At 41.4% G+C, this 24,120-nt stretch overlaps 1 protein-coding gene and 1 pseudogene across 4 annotated transcripts; both read right to left on the bottom strand.

Annotated features, from left to right (window-relative positions):
• Positions 1-23,832, bottom strand: ARPP19 (cAMP regulated phosphoprotein 19). Of its 4 annotated transcripts, none has more exons than XM_036301859.1 (4): positions 23,726-23,832; positions 23,452-23,506; positions 5,040-5,162; positions 1-4,189 (listed from the first exon to the last, which is right to left on the bottom strand). In XM_036301859.1, the coding sequence occupies exons 2-4, from the start codon at positions 23,494-23,496 to the stop codon at positions 4,019-4,021; spliced, it is 339 nt and encodes a 112-aa protein (XP_036157752.1). In that variant the 5' UTR covers positions 23,497-23,506; positions 23,726-23,832; the 3' UTR covers positions 1-4,018. The 4 variants fall into 4 exon arrangements, with proteins under 4 accessions (XP_036157752.1, XP_036157757.1, XP_036157768.1 ...); XM_036301864.1 differs by lacking the exon at positions 23,726-23,832 and adding an exon at positions 6,900-6,968 and having other exon boundaries at positions 23,452-23,585; XM_036301875.1 differs by lacking the exon at positions 23,452-23,506 and having other exon boundaries at positions 23,726-23,829.
• On the bottom strand, positions 1,949-2,049 carry LOC118661532 (annotated as a pseudogene).
• Positions 23,833-24,120: the final 288 nt, after the last annotated feature.

A 24,120-nucleotide genomic window follows, 5' to 3' on the forward strand; every position in this document is an offset into this window, starting at 1 on the left:
TCAGTAAAAATTAAGTAAATCAATTTATTTTTCTGTATATTTCACAAGTATAATTTTGGAAGGGCTACTTGACAAATTTCAGCATTAACTGCCAACTCTACAGACACGTTCAACAAAAAAGGCATTTACTCTTGGCCCTTTTAGTACAAAGTGTCCTACTGCATCACAAATAAGAGATGTGGTAACAGATTTGAGGCTATATTAAAAGAATTAGATATTTCCTTTCAAATGCTATTTAGTTGAAAAATAATACAAACACACATTAATGGTTATCATCACCACCAGTGACTCGCAGAATAAAACATATAGGCCTACCTACTTAAATGACCGAAACTATTAAAATCAGTGTTTTTACTCTTATTTTAACAATACCAGAATGAGATCTTAATTTTACAAGGTGTGGTGGGGAAGACTGGCAGTGTATACTGAGTTGAGAGTTGGGATGGTGGCTCAAATTGGTCATTATTCAGATTTAGATAGTGTTTTACAACATTAAAAATGTGTCCTTAATTGTAACCTATTGGGAACAATAGTAAAAATTGGTAATTCAAGCCCTAAATACCATTTAATGAAAGCAGTCAGGGCTTAAGTAAGTCAGGATGGGGGATGCAATAAAATGAGGTGAAAAAGGAAAAAGAGTGGACGAGTTTGGACATTGGAGAATGTGAAAAGGCCACCAGAGAAACTGTTTTAGTCGCCACTCAGATGTGTTCTTCCTATAGGCTTCCTTGCTCCTGGCTCACCAAACACCAAGTTTAGAACACAATTTAAGTTGAGATTACATTTCAACTTTGATAAAGCATCACTAATTTGGACTAAGAATACATCTGATTTAGTAAAAAGTATCAGTTATATTCAGAGGTATGGTTTTGTTACATCAAGTAAAAAGAGTGACTAATTCCCACTGTTGAAGTAAAACAAGTAGAGGCCTTACCAGGTCAGCAGCACAAAAGGGTTGACTAACTAGTAAACAGACTGCAAATATGCTCCTTCTAGTTCATCAAAAACAATCCAACAAGCATTACTACTATTCCAAATGCCAAGAACGGTAATTATTTTAGTCAGCTGTAGCTTTCAAAACTGGCATGTTTCTCAAAACTGTACTATCAAGTAGGAGCTACTAGACATGAAACAGGTAATTTATTTCAGATGTTATCCAAGACTTTCATGAAGTATTTATCTTCACTTTACTTCAGCATTCATCTAAAATAATAAAAGGGCAATTGCTAATTAGACCGGATGTCCTTCCAGACAAAGCCCCAGTGACGGGGGCAGAGGTGGCTGCAGGGGCCAAGCCCCTTGCACGAATTTCGTGCATCAGGCCTCTAGTTTATAATAAACAGGATAATTAAAAGTAGCCATCTCTCAAACCACAACTCTGCAATCATAGAAATGGATGAATATGTTTGAGCTCATCTAGTCAAAATCTTCATTCTAGCAGCGGTGAAATGATCTGCAAATGTCAGCAAACTGAGCAGAGGTGAACCAAAAACAGAAAGCAAAAACCTCTCCATCCCAAGCACCAATAATGGAGGCTAAGCAATTATACCTACAAATCCTTAATGACAGGTCTTTCCCAATGGAAAATCCTGAGATTTTAAGCACTGTGACTTTACAGAAGGCAGGTTGGTTTAATGAGGAAATTTTTAATAAAAAGACAATCAACAATATTTTATTTTGGGCACTTATTCAGTATTTCACAGATCCTCAAGTTTTGAGGTAGGTTAAATATCAGCTTTGTATTTTACAAACTAAAACTCAGGCAGACGTTACATCACTTGTCACAAATCACAGCAGGAGTCCTATCATGGTCAAGAATAATACGGTTTCTCTGATCTTTCAGATTCATCTCTGATGCATAGATTTAATGGTGATAGCTTGCACATATGCATTTTAAAAAACTAGATATTGCAGAATTTCTACTTTGGAGTATTTTGTAATTTTTTTTTTAAACATGGAACGCTTCATGAATTTGCTTGTCATCCTTACACAGGGACCATGATAACATCTATTTTTCCAATTTTAGTGTATGTGCGCCAAAGTCAGCACTATTTTGTAATTCTTAAATCGATCCTGCAATAATTATAGGTATTGTGGAATACCCTACTTGTTCCATTTCCTAAAATTACAAATGAACACATTACTGATTTTGTTCATTTCTGCTTTTTGGGGTGGGTAGAGCACAAAGATAATCATTGAGCTTTCCTCAGAGCGTTAGGCTGTCTTTAAGTGCAGGTGCTATACTCAAAGCACCATCTATGATGATTTAGGTGCCTGAACCCAAAAGAAGGGAGGCCCTGTGCAAGTCAAGGATGAAGAGAAAAATAGTATCATCTGATTACTGATCCTCATCACACTAGAACATTACAACGACTTATGGGAAGAGTTCCTATAATTGCAGTAAACTTGTCCTAATAAAGTCTGTTGAAGTTCGTAGATAAAAACACAAGTAAAAATAAATTGATATTTTATTAAAGTGACATCTATAGAAGCAAGACATCTAAATATTTTAGTATGACTATGTTCCACCTATCATGTACATTAATCGTCACAAGCTTAATTCACTTAGCTCATCAGAATTCCTTAAAATTATTTACCAGAGTTCAGCTCATCCTGACATAGGTTCTCGGGCCAGTCTTCTCAAGAACTTGTTTCATTATCAAGTTCCTTTTACTGAAACTGTCAAATACTAATAATATAGGAATAACAATGGTTAACTAAAATGTAAGGAAAACATCATTATAAAATCCAGCATTCAGCAGAGCAAGTTTCAAGAGTAAGGATATAGACATTATGCTTCCGAAGAGACTGAACAGCACAGCCCAATATTTGAGTCAAAGAAGCAAGAAAAAAAAAGGAGGGAGGGGCCACAGGAGGCAGAGCTTTGAAGCCTTTTATTTTAGTGTCCCCAAAACTGACTGTGGAAGTAAAAGGTTTCTACATTTAAAAGTTTATATAAATTACATGAGTTGCAATTTCCCTAAAAGTCAAAATGAAATGTTCTGCATAGGACAAAAGATATGCCTAAGCAACATATCATATTTGCACAAGGCCACTGAATGTCATGGATATTAGTAACAAATGAAAAAGCTTAAGTCTATGGCAGACGGAGCAAAGATGTCAGTTTGGTATTCTATAAGCCCAGGATTGTAAACTACTCTTACTATACAAAAGCTCTAATGACATACAGAGTTTTGTGTAGGAACTTTTGTGCTTCTGGTTGGCACATCATCTACTTTCTAATATATGAAATTAATACAGACATTTGTGAGAGGTTGTGCAAAACTATTGTATTTACAAAAATGGCACAAAAGTGAATTCAACAGTCGATGCACATGCATACTTCATTCATATCTTTAACAACAAAAGGTATTCTAACTATAGAACTGAAGAAGAATATTAGCTTCAACGGCAGTTGTTAAGCACTAGCGTCACATAAGTTACACCAGAATGGGCAAATATTGCCCAAGTAAACTTCTATTGTTAAAGCTAAAACAGGTTTAAGGCCATTCAAGTCCAAGCACAGAAATACAAATCTTTTGGAGCCCCATCTATTTGTGTTTGAAATATGTGACTTTTCGTCCAACTTGTGGTCTTAAACTTCTGTTTATAAAATCCAAAAGGAAGATACCAAAGAAATCAATACAATAGAGGTTAATTAAATAAGAGCAACCTACAAAGCTATAATTAGGATGAATTAAAGAAAGCCAAAACATTAAAATTGTAAAACTTGCTTGGTAGTTGTTAGGACCTCCCTACACTAGCAGTTAGGTAATATATACAGTTATTTTCAAGTAGATTACTTTATGCTGCTCTAACATGTTCTCTTCATCAGTGCACTGTTAAACTAATCAAAAACTCTTACATGTATGTATCTTCCTTTACAATAGTAGCACACACTACCACTACCTGCAAAGCTGTCACTCTCAAATGACTTTGTGAGTGGAAGGAAATAAAAAGCGGGGAGTGACATAAAAACAATGGGAATTAGAAGATGCATGCAGTTCAGCTCTTTTAATCAGCCAGCCAGCTTGCTAGCAACAAGGGATGGTTTCCGTTGAGGAAGGTCCTGTGGAGTGGGAATGTGGTCACCAGTGACCTCTGTCTTATCCGGGGCTGCAGCAGGAAGTTGCTTGTTCTTCATCTTTGCTTTAGCCATGTTGTAATCTCCAGAATCAAAATATTTTTGCTACAAGAAAAAAAAATTTCAGAGAATTTAAAAGCTTTCATATGCAATTACACTGGTGTAAGATGTGACTCTATATTGCCAGTATAAGTTATTCTAACAAAATTTAGGCAAAAACAAAAATTAGATGAAATAGCTATCTCTCTGTCAGCCACAAGTCAGCCAACGGAGAAGTTAGGCAACAACCCTTTCTTCAGGCTTACTTATATCATTCTAGTTTCAGTATAGAAGCCTCAGGATTGACATCAGCTTCCTCATCAATCCACCCAGGAAGGAACAGTCCTGGACTTAAAGAGTGAAATGAAAGCCTTTCATTTACTAGTGGAAAAAGCAGGCTCATTTCATCCAAATAAAAGGTATTTTAAGCCTTTGGATATTATGTAGAAATCACCTTGAAAACAGGTAAAAGTTAAAAACAACAACACAAAGACATGAGCAGAAGAATAAATACCAGCATCTGGATGGTGGCTGCTTTTGAAGAGAAGGGAGAAAGGTGATATGCAAACACATGTGGTAGGTTTAAGTATATCTACATTTTCTTTCTTGCAAAGATAAAGCTTATGTAACTATGGCAAGACATAAACCTGTTAAATCTGTGTGGTGAGTATATGGGTTCTACTGTATTATTATATTATCTTAACCTTTCTACATGCTCGAAATAATTTATAGTTAAAAGTGATAAAAGAATCCTAGATTCTTAATTCTTATCATAGGATGAATAGACTAAAACATTGCGGAAAAAACCATTATACACACACACAGAGCTATACATGCAGATACCCATATCACAAACCCTATCGGCACACTGAGGTTATAGAGCTTAAGTATTTGAAGACTAGACAAAAGAACTTACCCCTTTCTGCAATCGTTTCCTTAAGAAATCAGAACCACCAGGCTTTTGTCCCAGGTGAGGATACCTTGCTTTTAATTTTGCTTCTTCAGCTTTCTCTGGATTAGTCACTTTATCTTCCATTTCCTGAAAAAATGTTAAATAAATTACTTCTTTATTACAATTCAGTTATTTAAAATAATCCACCTTTCAATACTTGGATTCTGACTTTAGTTGTCTAATGCCAAATAATGCAGCATCTGACTAAAAAATGAAACACAGAAGCTTTTAAAACATCTCTATCTTCTTTCCCCAATGATCCATGTGATAGAGCTCTATTATAGCTGTGTGATGCATGTGCAACACCCCACACAGTAGATAAAAATATCAAGGTAACTCAGCTCTGAAGTCTTGCTTGCCATTCCTTGTTAGTCATGTATAATACATTTATAGTTAAGTTACCTTCTATGGAATTCATCAACTCTTTGCCTATATATGGAAAATCATCTTAATACTGTTAAAATACACAAGATATTTTTGATCACCTATTTATCCAAAACCCTGAATGATTGGAAGCTCCTGAGATTCTTTAATACAAATTAACAGCAGCTTAGTTACCAGCACATTTTTTTCTGAATAACTCATTACAGAAGACTGTGACATTTGTAACAGAGAGAAACATCATCTTCATCAGTCTTCATATATGTATATATTATTACCTAATTATGCCCCATAATTAATGACCCCATTCACACTAAACATTCTTCTTTCATGTATGAAAATGTGTTTTCTGACCAATGACTGTCAAGATCTTAAGGCTATTCACTTTTTTTGTTGTTAATCTTCACACAAGGACATATTTTTTGATTTTAACTAGTAGAGTGGAAGGGAGGAAAGTGGGGGGGGGGGGGAAGGGGGTATTAATGTGAAAGAGACACATCTATTGGTTGCTTCCCGCATGTGCCCTGACTGGGGCAGGGATTGAACCTGCAACCCAGGTATGTGCCCTTGACCAGGAATCGAACACAGGACTCTTCAGTGTGCAGAACAATGCTCTAACCACTGAGCAACTGGCCAGGGCAAGGCTATTCATTTTTAACACCAGCCCTGATATAGTCTAGTTTCTTCCCAAGAGCCATCCTATCCTATATAATAAAGCGCTAATATGCAAATGGTCATCATGCCCTTGTGTTGGGGCCCAGGGACCTGAGGCCGCACCCCCCCCCCCACTCTGGCACCGGCCTGGGGGACCTGAGGCTGTGCCCCCTGCGCTGCCCTGCGGGTCTTGATGGGGGTGGGGCTGGCTGGGGCTGGGTCTCACACGATTTCGAGGAGCACGTGGGTGGGTGGGGACTTGACTCTGGGTCCCGCAGCACACCCCAGACTCTTACAGGAGAGAGATTTTCTTATACATTTTACTAATTTTCTTTCATTTCTGACACTTCTATTATAGAGAAAGGCCAAATAGCAGTATTAAAATATTTCCTCTAATTCCCTTTTAATGTGCATGAGTCTCATGCACCAGGCCACCAGCATTTTATAAAGAAGCAGTGTTCATGGTTTTATGGCAAGAAGTGTGGAAAAATGAATGAATCAAGAAAAACAGAACTACCCTGATAAGGCAGGCGGGGCAACGGCAAGGTGCACTTTCTAGCTAATGTACTCTACATACCAGCTCAGCAAAATGACACACTTCTGCATATCCCAATTCTTCCAGGTTATTTATGAACAGTCAAAAAGCAGGAAGATTAAATCCATAAATGTCAAGCCTACTGTTCTTGTATAACAAGTAAATAATTTATCAATCTAGGAAGAGAAGAAAAAACTTTGTACCAATTTCCTCAAAATTATATTCATACATGTCTTATAATCAGCTTTATTCACCTTAAATAGCATCAATATCTCCTTCATCTTGAACAGCTTCATGTGTTGTTACATCTTCTCAATTTTAGTCTTAGAGGATTTTGAGAAAAAAGCAGCTGTTGTCAAATATACTTGTTCTATGGGGTTTCCTGTATGTATATGCTCCCTTCTGCTTCAAGTGTTTACTTTCCTCCTTTTATGCTGCAGTTTCATACATCTATTTTGATTTTTAGTCTCTTTAAAGTGGTCATATCATTCACTCACTTGATGCACACAAAATTCAACTAGGTGGACTCAGCCAGAGATAAGACTCTAAAATGAGCCCTAACTGGTTTGGCTCAGTGGATAGAGCGTCGGCCTGCAGATTGAAGGGTCCCAGGTTCGATTCTAGTCAAGGGCATGTACCTTGGTTGTGGGCACATCCCCAGTAGGGGGTGTGCAGGAGGCAGCTGATCAATGTTTCTCTCTCATTGATGTTTCTAACTCTCCCTCTCCCTTCCTCTCTGTAAAAAATCAATAACATATATTTTTTTTTTTTAAAAAAAAGAGAGATTCTAGCCAAAACCGGTTTGGCTCAGTGGATAGAGCGTCGGCCTGCGGACTGAGGGGTCCCAGGTTCGATTCCGGTCAAGGGCATGTGCCTAGGTTGCGGGCACATCCCCAGTGGGGGATGTGCAGGAGGCGGCTGATCGATGTTTCTCTCTCATCGATGTTTCTGACTCTCTATCTCTCTCCTTTCCTCTCTGTAAAAAATCAATAAAATATATTTTAAAAAAAGTGAAATAAATAAATAAGTAAATAAATAAAAAAGATTCTTTTTTTTTTTTTTCTAATTAAATCTTTATTGTTCAGATTATTACATTTGTTCCTCTTTTTTTTCCCCCCATAACTCCCCTCCTCCCAGTTCCCGCCCCACCCTCCGCCCTCACTCCCCACCCACTGTCCTCATCCATAGGTGCACGATTTTTGTCCAGTCTCTTCCCAAATCTCCCACACCCCTTTCCCCCCCAAGAATAGTCAGTCCATTCCCTTTCTATGTCCCTGATTCTATTATAATCACCAGTTCATTCTGTTCATCAGATTATTTATTCACTTGATTCTTAGATTCACTTGTTGATAGATGCATATTTGTTGTTCATAATTTGTATCTTTACCTTTTTCTTCCTCTTCCTCTTCTTAAAGGATACCTTTCAGCATTTCATATAATCCTGGTTTGGTGGTGATGAACTCCTTTAGCTTTTCCTTATCTGTGAAGCTCTTTATCTGACCTTCAATTCTGAATGATAGCTTTGCTGGATTAAAGTAATCTTGGTTGTAGGTTCTTGGTATTCATCACTTTGAATATTTCTTGCCACTCCCTTCTGGCCTGCAAAGTTTCTGTTGAGAAATCAGCTGACAGTCGTATGGGTATTCCCTTGTAGGTAACTGAGTTTCTTTCTCTTGCTGTTTTTAAGATTCTCTCTTTGTCTTTTGCTCTTGGCATTTTAATTATGATGTGTCTTGGTGTGGTCCTCTTTGGATTCCTTTTGTTTGGGGTTCTCCACGCTTCTTGGACCTGTAAGTCCATTTCTTTCACCAGGTGGGGGAAGTTTTCTGTCATTATTTCTTCAAATAGGTTTTCAATATCTTGCTCTCTCTCATCTTCTGGCACCCCTATAATTCTGATGTTGGTACGCTTGAAGCTGTCCCAGAGGCTCCTTACACTATCCTCGCATTTTTGGATTCTAAAAAAGAGAGATTCTAAAGAGCATCAGTGACTCTGCCAGTCATTCCATTCAAGAAGGTTATACCCCAGGCCCGGCCAGTGTGGCTCAGTGGTTGAGCACCAACCTATGAACCAGGAGGTCAAAATTCGATTCCCAGGTTGCAGGCTCCATCCCAAGTTGGGGGCATGCAGTAGGCAGCCAATCAATGATTCTCTCTCATCATTAATGATTCTCTCTCTCTCTCTCCCTCTCCTTTCCTCTCTGAAAACACTTTTTTTAAAGGGTATGCTTCAGAGAGTTGGTGTGAGGTGTGTGATGCATTCCTATGATCTCAATCCCTGAGTGTCTTTCAGAATGCAAGCATATCTATGTACTTATCAATCTAGTGTTGAAAAACTTAGCCTCTACAACACAAGCCTACTCCTCAGTTGGCAATCACCTGAAGAATCAGCCCAGCCATCTGTTCAAACACCAGACAACAAGTGAATACTTGACCTACTGAGAACTGATAGGAAAGTTTCCAATAGGATCATGACTTTGTTGGGATTTTTCAAGGGTGGTTTTAGTTATATGCGATTTTGCCTTATTACTAACTTTATTTTTTTAGTTATATTTTATTGTTTAAAGTATTACACATAGTAGTACATATATCCCCCATTGGCCTTCCCCCAGCCTCCCCTACCCCGTCACATGCCCTCATCCCACCCCTACTAACTTTAAATTTAAGATTGCCAGCTCAATGTAGGAGGTGGGCTGGGTCCCTGCAGTTTCTTCTCGGTGTCTCAGCATTCGCTCAGGCCCCCAGGGTATTAGCAGTGTTATAATTCAGAAGTGGAACTGGGAGGAAGGACCTACACTTGAGTTCACTGTAAAATTGTTTTTTAAATTGGTGGACATTAAATTTGGATGTGGGCTGGAAAGGACGCCAACCTGATTACAGTCTTTCATCTCAGAACTTTAAAATTCAAGTTTTCAAATGTGTTAACTGAGTCCCACATTTCTACGGAAACCATCCAGCTTTCTTGGGCCTAGGAAATAAACGCTCTCTGCTTCTTCCTTTGATTTGAATATTGGTTCTCTATATCTAAGATTTCTGGCATAGGGGCAGCAACATTCCCTAAATTGCAGTGTTTCTTCAGGTTTTCCCCATTTTATATAAGGAGGAAAAATTGGACACCATATGCCATCTTATCTGGCATTCCCTAACTTTCTCAATAAGGAATACATTTACATATAATAGTAAGCATGCTCAATTCAATTAAAATAATATACTCTAGAAGAATGTTTTGGGCATATCCACAACTATAGCTGAAAAGAAAATTTAGGTTGAGAATGGATTTTCTTGAACTTTCTTGCCAAATACGTAACAGAATGGCAAGTCCCTGCCAGATGAAAATTCGTAGCTGGATTCATGATTTGAGCTGATACCAAAGGGAGAAGAGATGACCAAACATAGTAAATTACATTTTTAAACATAGTAAATACTATCGATACTTTTCATGAATCATAAACAAACATTCTTTTTTTTTTAAAAATATATTTTATTGATTTTTTACAGAGAGGAAGGGAGAGAGATAGAGAGCTAGAAACATCGATCAGCTGCCTCCTGCACATCCCCCACTGAGGATGTGCCTGCAACCCAGGTACATGCCCTTGACTGGAATCGAACCTGGGGCCCTTGAATCCACAGGCCGACGCTCTATCCACTGAGCCAAACCGGTTTCGGCCATAAACAAACATTCTTAATGTTCTGCAGATGTAGATAGTTCTAGGACCTCACTGGTAAGCAAATTCAAATGCCTGGCTGAACGCTCAACAATACTCCAACACAGCTACACATTTGCTGTAGCGTGAAGTATAAATAACATGGCAGGTAGCAGACTACGTCCTTTGGCATTCAGCCCAGTTACCCTTCTCTAAAAACTCTCCTGAATCTCTACAGTTAGAAGCCTGAAATGACATTTCCCCAACTGCATTCTTATTAGGTTCTGTCAGTGGTACCTACACCAGATTAAAAAGCAAGCAAGCAAGAATCTATTCTGTTCCTGGTGATGCCACCAACAATGTAGCAGTAGCTCTTGCAGGGGCCATGGAGCAGATAAACTGAGGCTACTGTGGCAGTTCCATGAGAGTGGGTATGGAGGACATTGGGCTCACACAATAGTGCTCACTCCTGCAGGGTCAACAGCTTTCCCACACCACTGGAACCATTGCTCTTCTATCCCTTCTAATAATTTGTAAACTAATCCCCTAAATCACACCCCTTTCGTTTAAAATACCCAAATAGGTTTCTATCCTTCAGACAGGACACCAACAGATAAATTCAGGTAAATAAACAATTTATCCCTAGAGCCATGTTAAAAAAAAATGCAAAAGGGAACACAGAGTTTGGTGTCATTGCATGTTTCTGAACATCCTTCAAAGGAATTCCTAAACATTTATTTTAAAAAATATATATATTTTATTGAATATATTACTGAATATATTGAATAAATATATTGAATATATTTATTGAATAAAAAAATAAAATTACAGAGAGAAAGGGAGAGGGGTAGTTAGAAACATCGATGAGAGAGAAACATCGATCAGCTGCCTCCTGCACACCCCCTACTGGGGATGTGCCCACAATCAACGTACATGCCCTTGACTAGAATCAAACCTGGCACCCTTCAGTCTGTAGGCCGACGCTCTATCCTCTGAGCCACACTGGTTAGGGTTAAACATTTAATTTTTTAAAAATTGATTTTTAGAGCCTGGCCGTAGCGGCTCAGTGGCTAACCGTCAACCTATGAACCAGGAGGTCACAGTTCGATTCCCAGTCGGGCACATGCCCAGGTTGCGCGCTTGATCCCAACTGATGTTTCTATTTCTCTCTCCCTCTCCCTCCCTTTCTGAAATCAATTTTAAAAATATATTTTAATTGATTTTTAGAGCGAGGGGGAGAGGTACTAGAGGGGGAATTTGCTTACCAGAGGTACTAGAGGGAGGGAGTGGGGGAGAGAAAGAGAAACATTGATAGGTTCTGCAACCTGGGTATGTGTCCTGACTAAGAATGGAACCTATGACCCTTGGGTGCACAGAATGGCGCTCCAACCATCTGAGCCACACCAACCAGGACTATTTCTGAACATTTATTTCAGCTAGAATAAAAACAAATCTCTAAAAAGACTTGAGATATAGAAGAAAAGAGCAAACAAAGAAATAGGTATGTGCATGTATACTGACAAACTAGTAACTTTTCTACTTTCCCCCCAGCTTTATTGACATACTTTTCTAATTTTAAAGCCTTAATATGTATGGTTACAAACAAACAATAATACTATTTAACAGCACAGTATTTTTAGAGTTTAAGTATTGTTTAGAAAAGAATTGATGATATTAATTTAACGATCTGTTTAGTTAAGGAGGCATGATAAAATTTCAAGGGGAACCATTTAAATAACAGAAACAAAGCATATAACTTCTAGAGGGGGTAAAATGAAAGAAAGATCAATCAATGGGGGGGGTGCTTTGAGGGGGGAGAAGAAGGGCAAGAAAAGAGGGGGAAAAAGCAGGAACAAAAAAAAAAGTACAATAGGAGAAATAAAACCCAATATGTAAATAAGCACAATAAACATAAATAAACTGTCCACTTAAATTTAGCAACTGGATTAAAATAAAACCTTGCCACTCTCCGAGTACAAAAAGAAATCTATAGCCCTAGCCGTTTGGCTAAGTGGATAGAGCATCAGCCTGCAGACAGAAGGGTCCCTTAGATTCAGGTCAAGGGCACATGCCTTGGTTGTGGGCTCGATCCCCAGTAGGGGGTGTGTAGAAGGCAGCCAATCAATGATTCTCTCTCATCATTGATGTTTCTCTCTCTCTCTCTCACTCTCCATTCCTCTCTGAAATAAATAAAAATATATTTTAAAAAACCACAAATCTATATACATAAGTGAGATCACAGTTGAAAGTAAACATGGGAAAACAAAAACAACACACATGGCAAATGTTAACCAAAATAGAGCCAGCACACCTATATTAAGATCAGCTAACACAGATTTTGAGAGAAAAAGCATTATTAGGAGACAGAAGATTTAAATATTCATGTCTCTAAAAGAAGCCTCAAAATATATAAAGCAAAATTTGACAGAATACGGGAGCAACTGAAAAGTCAATCAGTATAGGTTTCAACCTATCTTCTTCAATTATTTACAGGTAAAAAAGACAAAGCTTTCAAGATACCTGATATTAATTCTCTACCCAACAACTGAAATGCATTTTCTTCTCAAGCACAAATGAAAAACTGACTACGAACTAGACCATAAAGTAAGTCTTAACCATTTTGATCCAGACCACCATCTATGATTGCAATTCATTAGGTTAAAAGTCAATAATAAAAATTTGTTTATACCCCTGCCATTTCAAAATTAGAACCCATTCCTAAATAATTAATGGTTTAAAAAGGAATCATGGGAATTAAAAAAAATACTTGGAACTCACTAATAAAAAAATCTACATGTAACGTATCTGTGGGATACAAGTGTCCCTTAAAGGGCTTATATTAGAGGGAAAAACAAAACTCAGTGAGCTATATGCACCTAACTTACGAAATCAGACAAAGAACGGAACTGAAAGAGAATAGGAGAAAATAAAAAGCAGAAATTAATGAAACAGAAAACAAAGATACAATAGAGAGTTTCAACAAAGAGGGGAAATGACATGCTTAATCAAGAAGTATTTTTTAAAATTCAAATCTGGTTTTGAAATTTTATTCTCCAAGAAGCCTTTGTGTTATGCAGCAATTTTACTACTTTTTAGTAATAGGTGCTGGAAAGTGAGTGGATTTACTTAGCTGACCTTTGAGGGGGAGGAAGAAGGAGTAGTACCATTAGGATTCTGGGACTTTTGACTAGGCACAAACTGAGAAAGCAGAAATTCAAAATATCCTAACAGATATGCTTATGAAGTACAAAAACTAATTTAAAACTGTATTTTAAACCACAGTTATCCTCCTGACAAGTACCTCTGCCCCCAAATAATCTTCACTCTATACTAGCACAGGGCCTAACATTTGCTAATGGTAGGCACTTGCATTTTTGTGAACTAGTCTATTGAAATACATTAGATATCCTTTCGGTAAATAGGTGGGGTATAAGTTATAAATACATGCATATAAAAGGACATTCAATAACTAAGGATTATTTTGTAGTCTGACATGGACTGATAGTAAGTCTGAATGACTGATACCAATGTTCAGCCTTCAGCAGAAAAGTTACTCAATAAAAATCTAGCCACTCTAAGCAAATTCTCCTCTATCTGCCAAGCAATATAATTCACTGATGCACTGATTAATGAATAAATAGAAAAGATTAATGAAAGCAACAAATCCTTTGGGATATTGTCAGAAAGGTAGCAATACTGTCAACCTCTCTGGAAAAATACTGTAGTCATCCTAAGTCCTTGCTGCTTGCCTGCCACTTAATGGGTATTCAACAAATACAACGATGTACACTCCAACTGTTTCAATAAAGCTAAGGAACTTTCTATCTAAACACCTGATAGCTTTAGCACATTGGACTCTGAATTGAAAACACTTTTTTTTAAATTAAATCTTTATTGTTCAGATTATTACAGTTGTTCCTCTTCCCCCCCCCCCATAGCTCCCCTCCTCCCAGTTCCCACCCCACCCTCCGCTCTCAAACACACCCCCCCCGCCCCACTGTCCTCATCCATAGGTGCACGATTTTTGTCCAGTCTCTTCCTGCATCTCCCACACCCCTTTCCCCCAGAGAATAGTCAGTCCACTCCCTTTCTATGCCCCTGATTCTATTATACTCACCAATTTATTCTGTTCATCAGATTATTCACTTGATTTTTAGATTCACTTGTTGATAGATGTGTATTTGTTTTTCATAATTTGTATCTTTACCTTTTTCTTCTTCTTCCTCTTCTTAAAGGATACCTTTCAGCATTTCATATAATACTGGTTTGGTGGTGATGAACTCCTTTAGCTTTTCCTTATCTGTGAAGCTCTTTATCTGACCTTTAGTTCTGAATGATAGCTTTGCTGGATAAAGTAATCTTGGTTGTAGGTTCTTGGCATTCATCACTTTGAATATTTCTTGCCACTCCCTTCTGGCCTGCAAAGTTTCTGTTGAGAAATCAACTGACAGTCATATGGGTACTCCCTTATAGGTAACTGTCTTTCTCTTGCTGCTTTTAAGATTCTCTGTCTTTTGCTCTTGGCATTTTAATTATGATGTGTCTTGGTGTGATCCTCTTTGGATTCCTTTTGTTTGGGGTTCTCTGTGCTTCCTGGACTTGTAAGTCTATTTCTTTCACCAGGTAGGGGAAGTTTTCTGTCATTATTTCTTCACATAGGTTTTCAATATCTTGCTCTTTCTCTTCTTCTGGCACCCCAATAATTCGGATGTTGGTACGCTTGAAGCTGTCCCAGAGGCTCCTTACACTATCTTCGTATTTTCGGATACTTTTTTCATTTTGCTTTTCCGGTTGGGTGTTTTTTGCTTCTTGGTATTTCAAATCTTTGACTTGATTCTTGCGCTCCTCTAGTCTGCTTTTGGAACTCGGCATAATATTCTTTATTTCAGTCAGTGTATGCTTAATTTCTAGTTGGTCCTTTATCACAACATCGAGGGCCTCACTAGATTTCTTGAGGGTCTCACTACATTTATCGGCGGTCTCACCGAAAACACTCTTAAGCCTTTTAGTTACCAAAAGTATTGTCAAAACAGTCCTAGAAAATGATAGTATTAACTGCACTTTTAAATTTAAATATTAGTTCTCTTTTTCCACCACTCAAGAAAGAACTAAGAATATATATATTTTTAAGAATATATGTTTTGATTGCCCTAGCAGATCTGGCTCAGTGGATAGAGCGTTGGCCCTCGTACTGAAGGGTCCCGGGTTGACTCTGGTCAAGGGCACTTACCTCAGTTGCAGGTTCCATTCCCTGTCCTGCTCCGGGTGCATGAGAGAGGCAACCAATCCATGTGTCTCTCTCACATCGATGTTTCTCTCTCTGTGTCTCCTTGCCCCCCCACCCACCCCCACTTTCCACTCTCTCTAAAAATCGATGGATAAATATCCTTGGGTGACGAAAAAAAAAATACACGTATATGTTTTTATTGATTTCAGAGAGAGGAAGGAGAGGGACAGAAACATCAATGATGAAAGAGAATTATCAATCAGCTGCCTCCAGCATGTCCCATAGTGGGGACTGAGCTCACAACCTGGGTATGTGCCCTAACCAGGAATTGAACAGTGACCTCTTGGTTCATGGGCCAATGTTCAACCACTGAACCACACCAGCTTGGCAGGACCAAGCATATCTTTTAAACTGACAGAAATAATATAGTTGAAAACGCTACTTGAGTTAGCCTCTTTCCAAGACTTCTTAACTAACTTGATATAATCAATCTTATAATAAAATCTCTAGAAAACATGCTATTGAGATCTTTTAAAAATAATAAAAACCCACTAAATATATATGGGGAAAACACACACAAATATATATGTGTGTGTGTGTGTATGCGCATCTTTTAATTTTGTAAAAATTTATTTTTTATTTTATTATTTTTGTTTTTTTGTTGTTTTTTATTTTTATTTTCTTGGATTTTTTTTTTATTAAATCTTTATTGTTCAGATTATTACATTTGTTCCTCTTTTTTTCCCCCCATAACTCCCCTCCTCCCAGTTCCCACCCCACCCTCCGCCCTCACTCCCCACCCATTGTCCTCATCCATAGGTGCACGATTTTTGTCCAGTCTCTTCCCGCATCTCCCACACCCCTTTCCCCCCCAAGAATAGTCAGTCCATTCCCTTTCTATGTCCCTGATTCTATTATAATCACGTTCATTCTGTTCATCAGATTATTTATTCACTTGATTCTTAGATTCACTTGTTGATAGATGCATATTTGTTGTTCATAATTTGTATCTTTACCTTTTTCTTCTTCTTCCTCTTCTTAAAGGATACCTTTCAGCATTTCATATAATACTGGTTTGGTGGTGATGAACTCCTTTAGCTTTTTCTTATCTGTGAAGCTCTTTATCTGATCTTCAATTCTGAATGATAGCTTTACTGGATAAAGAAATCTTGGTTGTAGGTTCTTGGCATTCATCACTTTGAATATTTCTTGCCACTCCCTTCTGGCCTGCAAAGTTTCTGTTGAGAAATCAGCTGACAGTCGTATGGGTATTCCCTTGTAGGTAACTGTGTTTCTTTCTCTTGCTGCTTTTAAGATTCTCTGTCTTTTGCTCTTGGCATTTTAATTATGATGTGTCTTGGTGTGGTCCTCTTTGGATTCCTTTTGTTTGGGGTTCTCTGCGCTTCCTGGACTTTTTCTTTCACCAGGTAGGGGAAGTTTTCTGTCATTATTTCTTCAAATAGGTTTTCAGTATCTTGCTCTCTCTCATCTTCTGGCACCCCTATAATTCGGATCTTGGTACGCTTAAAGCTGTCCCAGAGGCTCCTTACACTATCTTCGTATTTTCGGATTCTTTTTTCATTTTGCTTTTCCGGTTGGGTGTTTTTTGCTTCTTCGCATTTCAAATCTTTTGATTTGATTCCTGCGCTCCTCTGGTCTGCTGTTGGGAGTCTGTATAATATTCTTTATTTCAGTCAGTGTATGCTTAATTTCTAGTTGGTTCTTTATCACAACATTGAGGGTCTCATTAGATTTCTTGCAGATCTCATTAAGTTTATCGGCAGTTTCTAGAAGATTATTGAAAGACCTTAAAAGTGTGGTTCTGAATTCTATATCCTCCATCGACATTTGTGTCCTGTTTCTTTGTCTCCACATTTTTTATGCTTTCTTGGTGCACCCCCTAGTGGTCTTTGTGCGCAGTCTTGTTGTAGTTAAGCCTTGATTGTTGTAGGAAATACTGGGGGTGATTTGTCCTCCAGGCCAACTGGCTGTGAGAATCAGCTGTGTCTGCAGTGGGAGAACTTTTGTCCCCTGAGGAGGTGCTAACCTAGCCCTTGCCTGAGGCTATCCGGCAAACGGCTCTATGCAGGGCTTGGGCGGGGCGGGTCCCAGGGGATCAACCCGGCGGGCGGAGCAAGCAGTTATGGCTGCTCTCAGTCCTGTCCCCAGAGGCTCTGCCTCTCAGAGTCCCAGCAACCACTGCAAACCTCGGAGAGAAAGCTGCCCTCGAGTTCCAGACAGTCCTGCTTCTCCTGTTTGAGTCTGGGTCCCTAGAGACTCGCGCAGAACTGGAGCTCAGAGCCTGAGACTCCCTCCCGATTGAAACAGACAACCGCGCCCTCCGCGCGCACCTCCGCACATTTGTATTTTCCGCACTGCGCCTCCTCTGAGTCTCGGTATGCTGTTCTCTTTCCTTCTAGTTGTCGAATTTCCCCTCAGCCAGCCTTCCTGTGGTTCTGGGTGATGTCCGTTCCGTCTTTAGTTGTATTTTTGAAGTGGTTGTGCGAGGCAGCAATCTCCGGTGTTTACCTATGCCGCCATCTTGGTTTCTCTCTATTTTATTATTTTTTAATAGACTTTTATTGATTTCAGAGAGGAAGGGAGAAGGAGAGAGAGAGATAGAAACATCAATGATGAGAGAGAATCATCGACTGGCTGCCTCCTGCACATCCCACACTGGGAATCGAGTATGCAACCCAGGCACGTGCCCTTGAGTGGAATCGAACCTGGGACCCTTCAGTCTGCAGGCCATCCCTCTATCCACTGAGCCAAACCAGCTAGGGCTAGAATTATTTTAAAAAATAAATTTTTACACTGGCCGGTTTGGCTCAGTAGATAGAGGGACAGCCTGCAGACTGAAGGGTCCCAGGTTCGATTCTAATCAAGGGCACATGCCCAGGTTGCGGGCTCAATCCCCCGGAGGGAACGTGCAGGAGGCAGCCGATCAATGATTCTCTCTCATTATTATTGTTTCTATCTCTCTCTCCCTCTCCCTTCCTCTCTGAAATCAATAAAAGTCTATTTTTTAAAAAAATAATTGCATCTAGAGAGTAAGGAAGAGGCAGAAAGTCATCAATGTGAGAGAGAAATATCGACTGGTTTCCTCTCGTACACATCCCAACTGGGTATGGAACTCGCAACCTGAGTATGTGCCCTGCCTGGGCACAGCTATAAAAATTTATTTTTTATTATAGTTGACATACATTATATTATATTCATTTCAGGTGTACAACATACACATTCAACATTTATATACCTTACAAAGTGATCACCACACTAAACCTAGTAACCATCTGTCACTGTACATAGTTATTACAATACTAGAGGCCCGGTGCACAAAAATTTGTGCACTCGGGGGAAGGGGGAGTCCCTCACCCCGGCTTGTGCCCCCTCGCAGTCTGGGACCCCTCGGGAAATAACGACCTGCTGGCTTAGGCCTGCTCCTGGGTGGCAGAGGGCAGGCCTAATCCCTAGGTGCAGCCCCTGGTCGGGCTCAGAGCAGGGCCAATTGGGGAGTTGGGGCGCCGCCCCCTGTCATGCACAGAGCAGGGCGGATTGGGAGCTTGCGATGCCACCCTAAGTCACGCTCAGGGTAGGGCCTATTGGGGGGTTGGGGCACCGCCCCCTGTCACACTCAAGGCAGGGTCGATGGGGACGTTGCGGCACCACCCCCTGTCACGCACAGAGCAGGGCCGATCAGGGGGTTGGGGAGCTCCCCCTTGTCATGCACAGAGCAGGGCGGATCAGGAGGTTGGGGCGCCGCCCTCTATCACCCAGAGCAGGGCCGATCAGGGGGTTGGGGCGCCGCCACTGTCACACTCAGGGCAGGGCCGATGGGGAGGTTATGGCTCTACCCCATCACACACAGAGCAGGGCCCATGGGGTGGGGGAGTTGGGGCACCACACCCTGTCACACACAGAGCCGCAGGGCCATCAGTAGGTTGGGGAGCTCCCCCCATCAGGCACAGTGCAGGGCCGATCAGGGGGTTGGGGCGCCATCCCATCAGGAACAGAACAGGGCCGATAGGGAGGTTGTGGCCCCGCCCCCTGTCACACACAGAGCCACAGGGTGATCAGGGGATTTGGGCACTGCCCCCTGTCATGCTGATCCTGGTGCCGGGAGACTTCGCGCTCCGCTGATCACGGTGCTGGGAGGCATATTACTCTTTTCCTATATAGAACAGAGGCCTGGTGCATGGGTGGGTGCTGGCTGGTTTGCTCTGAAGGGTGTCCCGGATCAGGGTGGGGGTCCCCACTGGGGTGCCTGGCCAGCCTGGATGAGGGGATGATGGCTGTTTGCAGCTGGTCACACACCCTTCAGGGTGGGGGTCCCCACTGGGGTGCCTGGCCAGTCTGGGTGAGGGGCTGAGGGCTGTTTTCAGGCTGGGACTGAAGCTCCCAACTGCTCCTTTTTTTCTTTTTTTTTTTTTTTATTCTGGGCCAGCTTTAGCTCTGAGGCTCCAGCTCTTAGACCTCCGCTCCTGAAAGCAGGTATCTGGTTTGTTTAGGTTCTACAATCGAAACTCTGTATCAACTCTAGGTCTGAGATCCCGGCTAGCTGAAAGCTGGTTTCTGGGGTTTTGTTTAGCTTCTATTTTTGTAACTATGTTTCAAACTGCCAGCTCAGAGGCCTGCAGCAGCAGGCGGGGAACGTTGGAGTCCTCCGTCACTGAAGCAAGCAAGCCTCATGTTAGTTTCAAGCTGCCTGGCTGCCGGCAGCCATCTTGGCTGACAGTTAATTTGCCTATCGCCCTGATTAGCCAATGGGAAGGGTAGCGGAGGTACGACTAATTACCATGTTTCTCTTTTATTAGATAGGATTATTGACTCTATTCCCTGTGCTGTACATTACATCCCTGTGGCTTATTTTATAACACCCCTTCCCCTTTTCATTAAGACTTAAGTAGGTCTAAGCTAATATTTTTATATTGCCATGGTCTATTCCTCTCTCTCTCTTTTTTCTTTTTTTTATTAATCCTTACCTGAGGACATTTTCCCACCGATCTTTAGAGAGAGTGGAAAGGAAGGGGGCAAGACAGAGAGAAACATCAATGTGAGACACATGGATTGGTTGCCACTCACAAGTGAGGACTGGGGATTGAGTCTACAACCTAGGTATGTGCCCTTGACCAGAATGGAACCCGGGACCCTTCTGTCTGCAGGCCGATGTTCTATCCATTGAGCCAAACCGGCTAGGGTTCTCTCTACTGCCCCCGCCCCCTCTTTTAACTATAGTGCTAGCATTTCCATTTGTATTAGAGTAATACTTTGGCAATAGTTTCAACTGAAAAGTTCTGAGAAAAATTCATTCATTTTCTGAACAATGTCAGGTACTATGCTAGGTGACAAGAGAGAAAAGACAAATAAGAAGGTCCCTGCCCTGGACAATGTGGCCCAGTTGGTTGGAATGTCGTCCCATACACCAAAAGGTGAAGGGTTTGATTCTCAGTCAGGCGCATGCCCAGTTGTGGGTTCGATACTCCGTGATGCATACGGCAACGATCAATGTATGTCTCTCTCTTCCTCTATAACTAACTAAAGGTCGCTGAGCTCAAGATACTCTCAATAAAAACACAATTATGTATTTAAGTCTCCACATACCTCCTCACCCCCATGACCAAAGAGCATGTCTGTCTGAGCTTAGTAGTATTCAAAGTGGAGATCACGGATAATAAGTCCATGAGGCCTCTGCTAAAACTTGTTTAATGTTTTGTTTCCACGTCAGTGATAATCTGAGAGATTATCTACAAGCATATTCTGGGATATCTAAATTGCCATTTCATATCTAAGTAGAGCTATGTGACTTCCTTCTCTGGGCTTTCATTTATGACCACAGACTCAGCAGTATTACTCCTATTGTCCAAGATGAGAAAAGAACAGAGTTGAATTACAACTTAAATAATGTATCTATGACTCTACAGTTAAATAACCACACAACTTACTTGTTATGAGGAGAACTGAGTCATCATATGGTCTTGGAAGTGTTAACTTGCCACACTCAAAAAGCTCCTGAACTTTAACAATTGCTACCATATTCTCGATACATTGGAAATTCTCACCAAAACTCCATGTGACTCTGAAATAATAGACTGGTTTTGTTTGTATTTAATTTTAGTTTTAGAGTGGTATAAAAGATATGTATTTAAATTTCTTTTTATGCGTGAGTATATTTAATATTCCAATAAGAAATAGTTCTGTTGATTTTTTTTCTCTTAAAAAGGGTACTCAGACTACTCCGGCAGAGAAATAGTGATCTAGCTCTTATCCATGCAGTACTCATCTGTTTGCCTTAATTTTTCAGAGGCTAAAGTACCACGAAATTATAAAGGTATTTTCGTGGAACACTTTGACTTTAATTGAAAGGCCAATTGGGTACACAGACAATAATCCAATGTTTTAGGTCATCTAACTATTCTTCCAAACAGAAAAAAACAGGTGACTTGGCCCATAGGAACACAGAAGTGACTCTGCACATTTTCCTCATGTTTAGGAATGGTATCCATGTTACAGGCACTCAACATCTACAGCCAATTCTTAATTCAAGGGACATTATATTACCAACACTCTTTGGTATTAATAACAACAAGCCTACAACCAAAGGACCTGAAACAACTTTTTAATGTAGACACTCATGAAGAGAAGATATTGAAGATATCCTTAACATTGCTGAAACATAGTATTAGGCTGTTCCAACTTAAAGCATTTATACTGGAGAAATCAGCACTGTACACTCTGGCAACATACTAGCAAATCTCAAAAGAAAATGACAAGCGTACTACTGTACATCAGACAAGCCTGTAAAAATTTTACTCTTTAACCTATATATTTTTTTGCCCCCAAAGTCCTTTTTTTTTTTTTTTTTTTTTTTACAAAGTGAGAAATATCCAACACAGTTTCATTGGAATATTTCCAAATAATGCAGTAATTTGGCCTATTATTTATGCTATAGGTGTTTTGTTTTGCTCCAGTTACTTTACAAGTAATCTCACAACAGAACCATCCAACTCAGAAAAAGTTAACATAGTTAAGAACACATGGAATGGGGTTAGATGCCCCTTACAAAGTCCAAGGGTTAAAACAAGTCCTATTTATGGGAATGCAGATTGAATTTTTTTTTAAAGAAAATGATGGTAACGCTTCATGAACAATTTAGGAAACAACTTATCATGGACGTTTGTAGACCAGCCCCAAGTGCCCAGGAGGGCAGGGCAGCAGAATTATGGCGGGAGGGGCAAGCACTAGCCTAGATAAAATCTAGAGCCTGTATATTCGTCATGTGGATCATAACGATCCATGGCATAGTTCCCTACATAACAAAGATATTACAAGTGAGTTTACAAAATATTCCTATGTTCCCATGAAAAACCTTATCAACTAAATTGGTAAATTTTAATTCCAACCTTTCGGTTTTTAGTCGATGACCATGTGCAATGGTCACCGGCTCGCGTTTGTGAACACATACGGCGTTCCACACCATAAGTTACCCGTCCTCTGACCCTGCAAACTACCGTATGGAGCAAGCCCTAGTGTTCACTTTACAGACTCGGAGACTGACGCCCTACGAGCGGAATCACTGACCAGGACTCCGTGGCCACCAGGGGCTGGCCCTGAAATTCCACCCGTGGCCGCCCAAACCGGCGCCGCCTCGGGCATGGACAGCGCGCAGACTACACAGCAGGGCAGCCGTCCTCCAAGGGCAACACGAAACTTCCGAGGCCAGGGGAAGGAAGCCACGGGAAATGTGGGTTCCACGCCTCGGAACCGAGCCTGGGCTCTGCCTATTGAGGAAAGGCGTGGCGAACGTTCAAACTCCCGGCACGTTGGCGCTCAGGACCCGACCTGCTGCGGGCAGTGGATCAGGGAGTGTCCCGCCTTCGCGGCCCAGGCGCCTCGGCACAGCCCGCTGCGCCCCCGGCCCCCGGCCCCGTGCACTCACCTTCTGCTCCTCCGCGGAGGCTGCCTCGGGGACTTCCGCGGACATACTGCTCTCTCTGCAGACGAGACGCCGGGAAAAGATGCAATTACCGGTGGCCGAGGCCGCCGGCCGCCGCAGGCCCGCCCGCCCCGCTCTCCGAGCGCCCGCCCGGCCGCCTCCGCCTCCGCCCGCGAAAGTGGCCGGCACCTATGACGACACAGAGCGGCGGGCGCTCGGCGACCCCCTCCCGAGCCCCGCGCCCGCCACCGCCCGCGCCCGCCGCGCCCCAGCCCACCTGGCCCCGCCGCTCGGCTCGCGATGCCCGAGCACTTCCTCTCCCCGTTCAAGGGTCGCGGCTCGCGCCTCGCTCACATCCGTCTGCCCGGTGCTTTCTGGGACTTGGAGTTTGTAGGTGGAGCCGACTCTCCCCGCCTTTCCTGGCCTATTTCCACCTCCCTAGCCGCACCCGGTCCCTTCTTCTCTTCGCTCTGGGCTCTGCAGCCGTGCAGCCGTGCAGCCGTGCAGCCGTGCAGCCGTGCAGCCGTGCAGCCGTGCAGCCGTGCAGCCGTGCAGCCGTGCAGCCGTGCAGCCGTGCAGCCGTGCAGGTTTCCTTCGGGGCGCCCGGGCCTCGGTGCTGCTGCCCCGCACAAGGCACTCCCCTTCTGCTTCATCTCCTTAATCTGCCTTCAC

The sequence above is a fragment of the Myotis myotis genome, unplaced genomic scaffold, assembly GCF_014108235.1.
Source record: "Myotis myotis isolate mMyoMyo1 unplaced genomic scaffold, mMyoMyo1.p scaffold_m19_p_1, whole genome shotgun sequence".
Classification (NCBI taxonomy): domain Eukaryota; kingdom Metazoa; phylum Chordata; class Mammalia; order Chiroptera; family Vespertilionidae; genus Myotis; species Myotis myotis.

Bases quoted from the DNA above. Each gene is read 5' to 3' on its own strand.
- ARPP19 (XM_036301859.1), bottom strand. From the start codon at position 23,496: ATGTCCGCGGAAGTCCCCGAGGCAGCCTCCGCGGAGGAGCAGAAG. The intron at 5,163-23,451 runs GTGAGTGCACGG...ACATTTTTTCAG, and splicing joins CCTCCGCGGAGGAGCAGAAG to GAAATGGAAGATAAAGTGAC. The intron at 4,190-5,039 runs GTAAGTTCTTTT...TTTTTCTTGTAG, and splicing joins GGAAACGATTGCAGAAAGGG to CAAAAATATTTTGATTCTGG.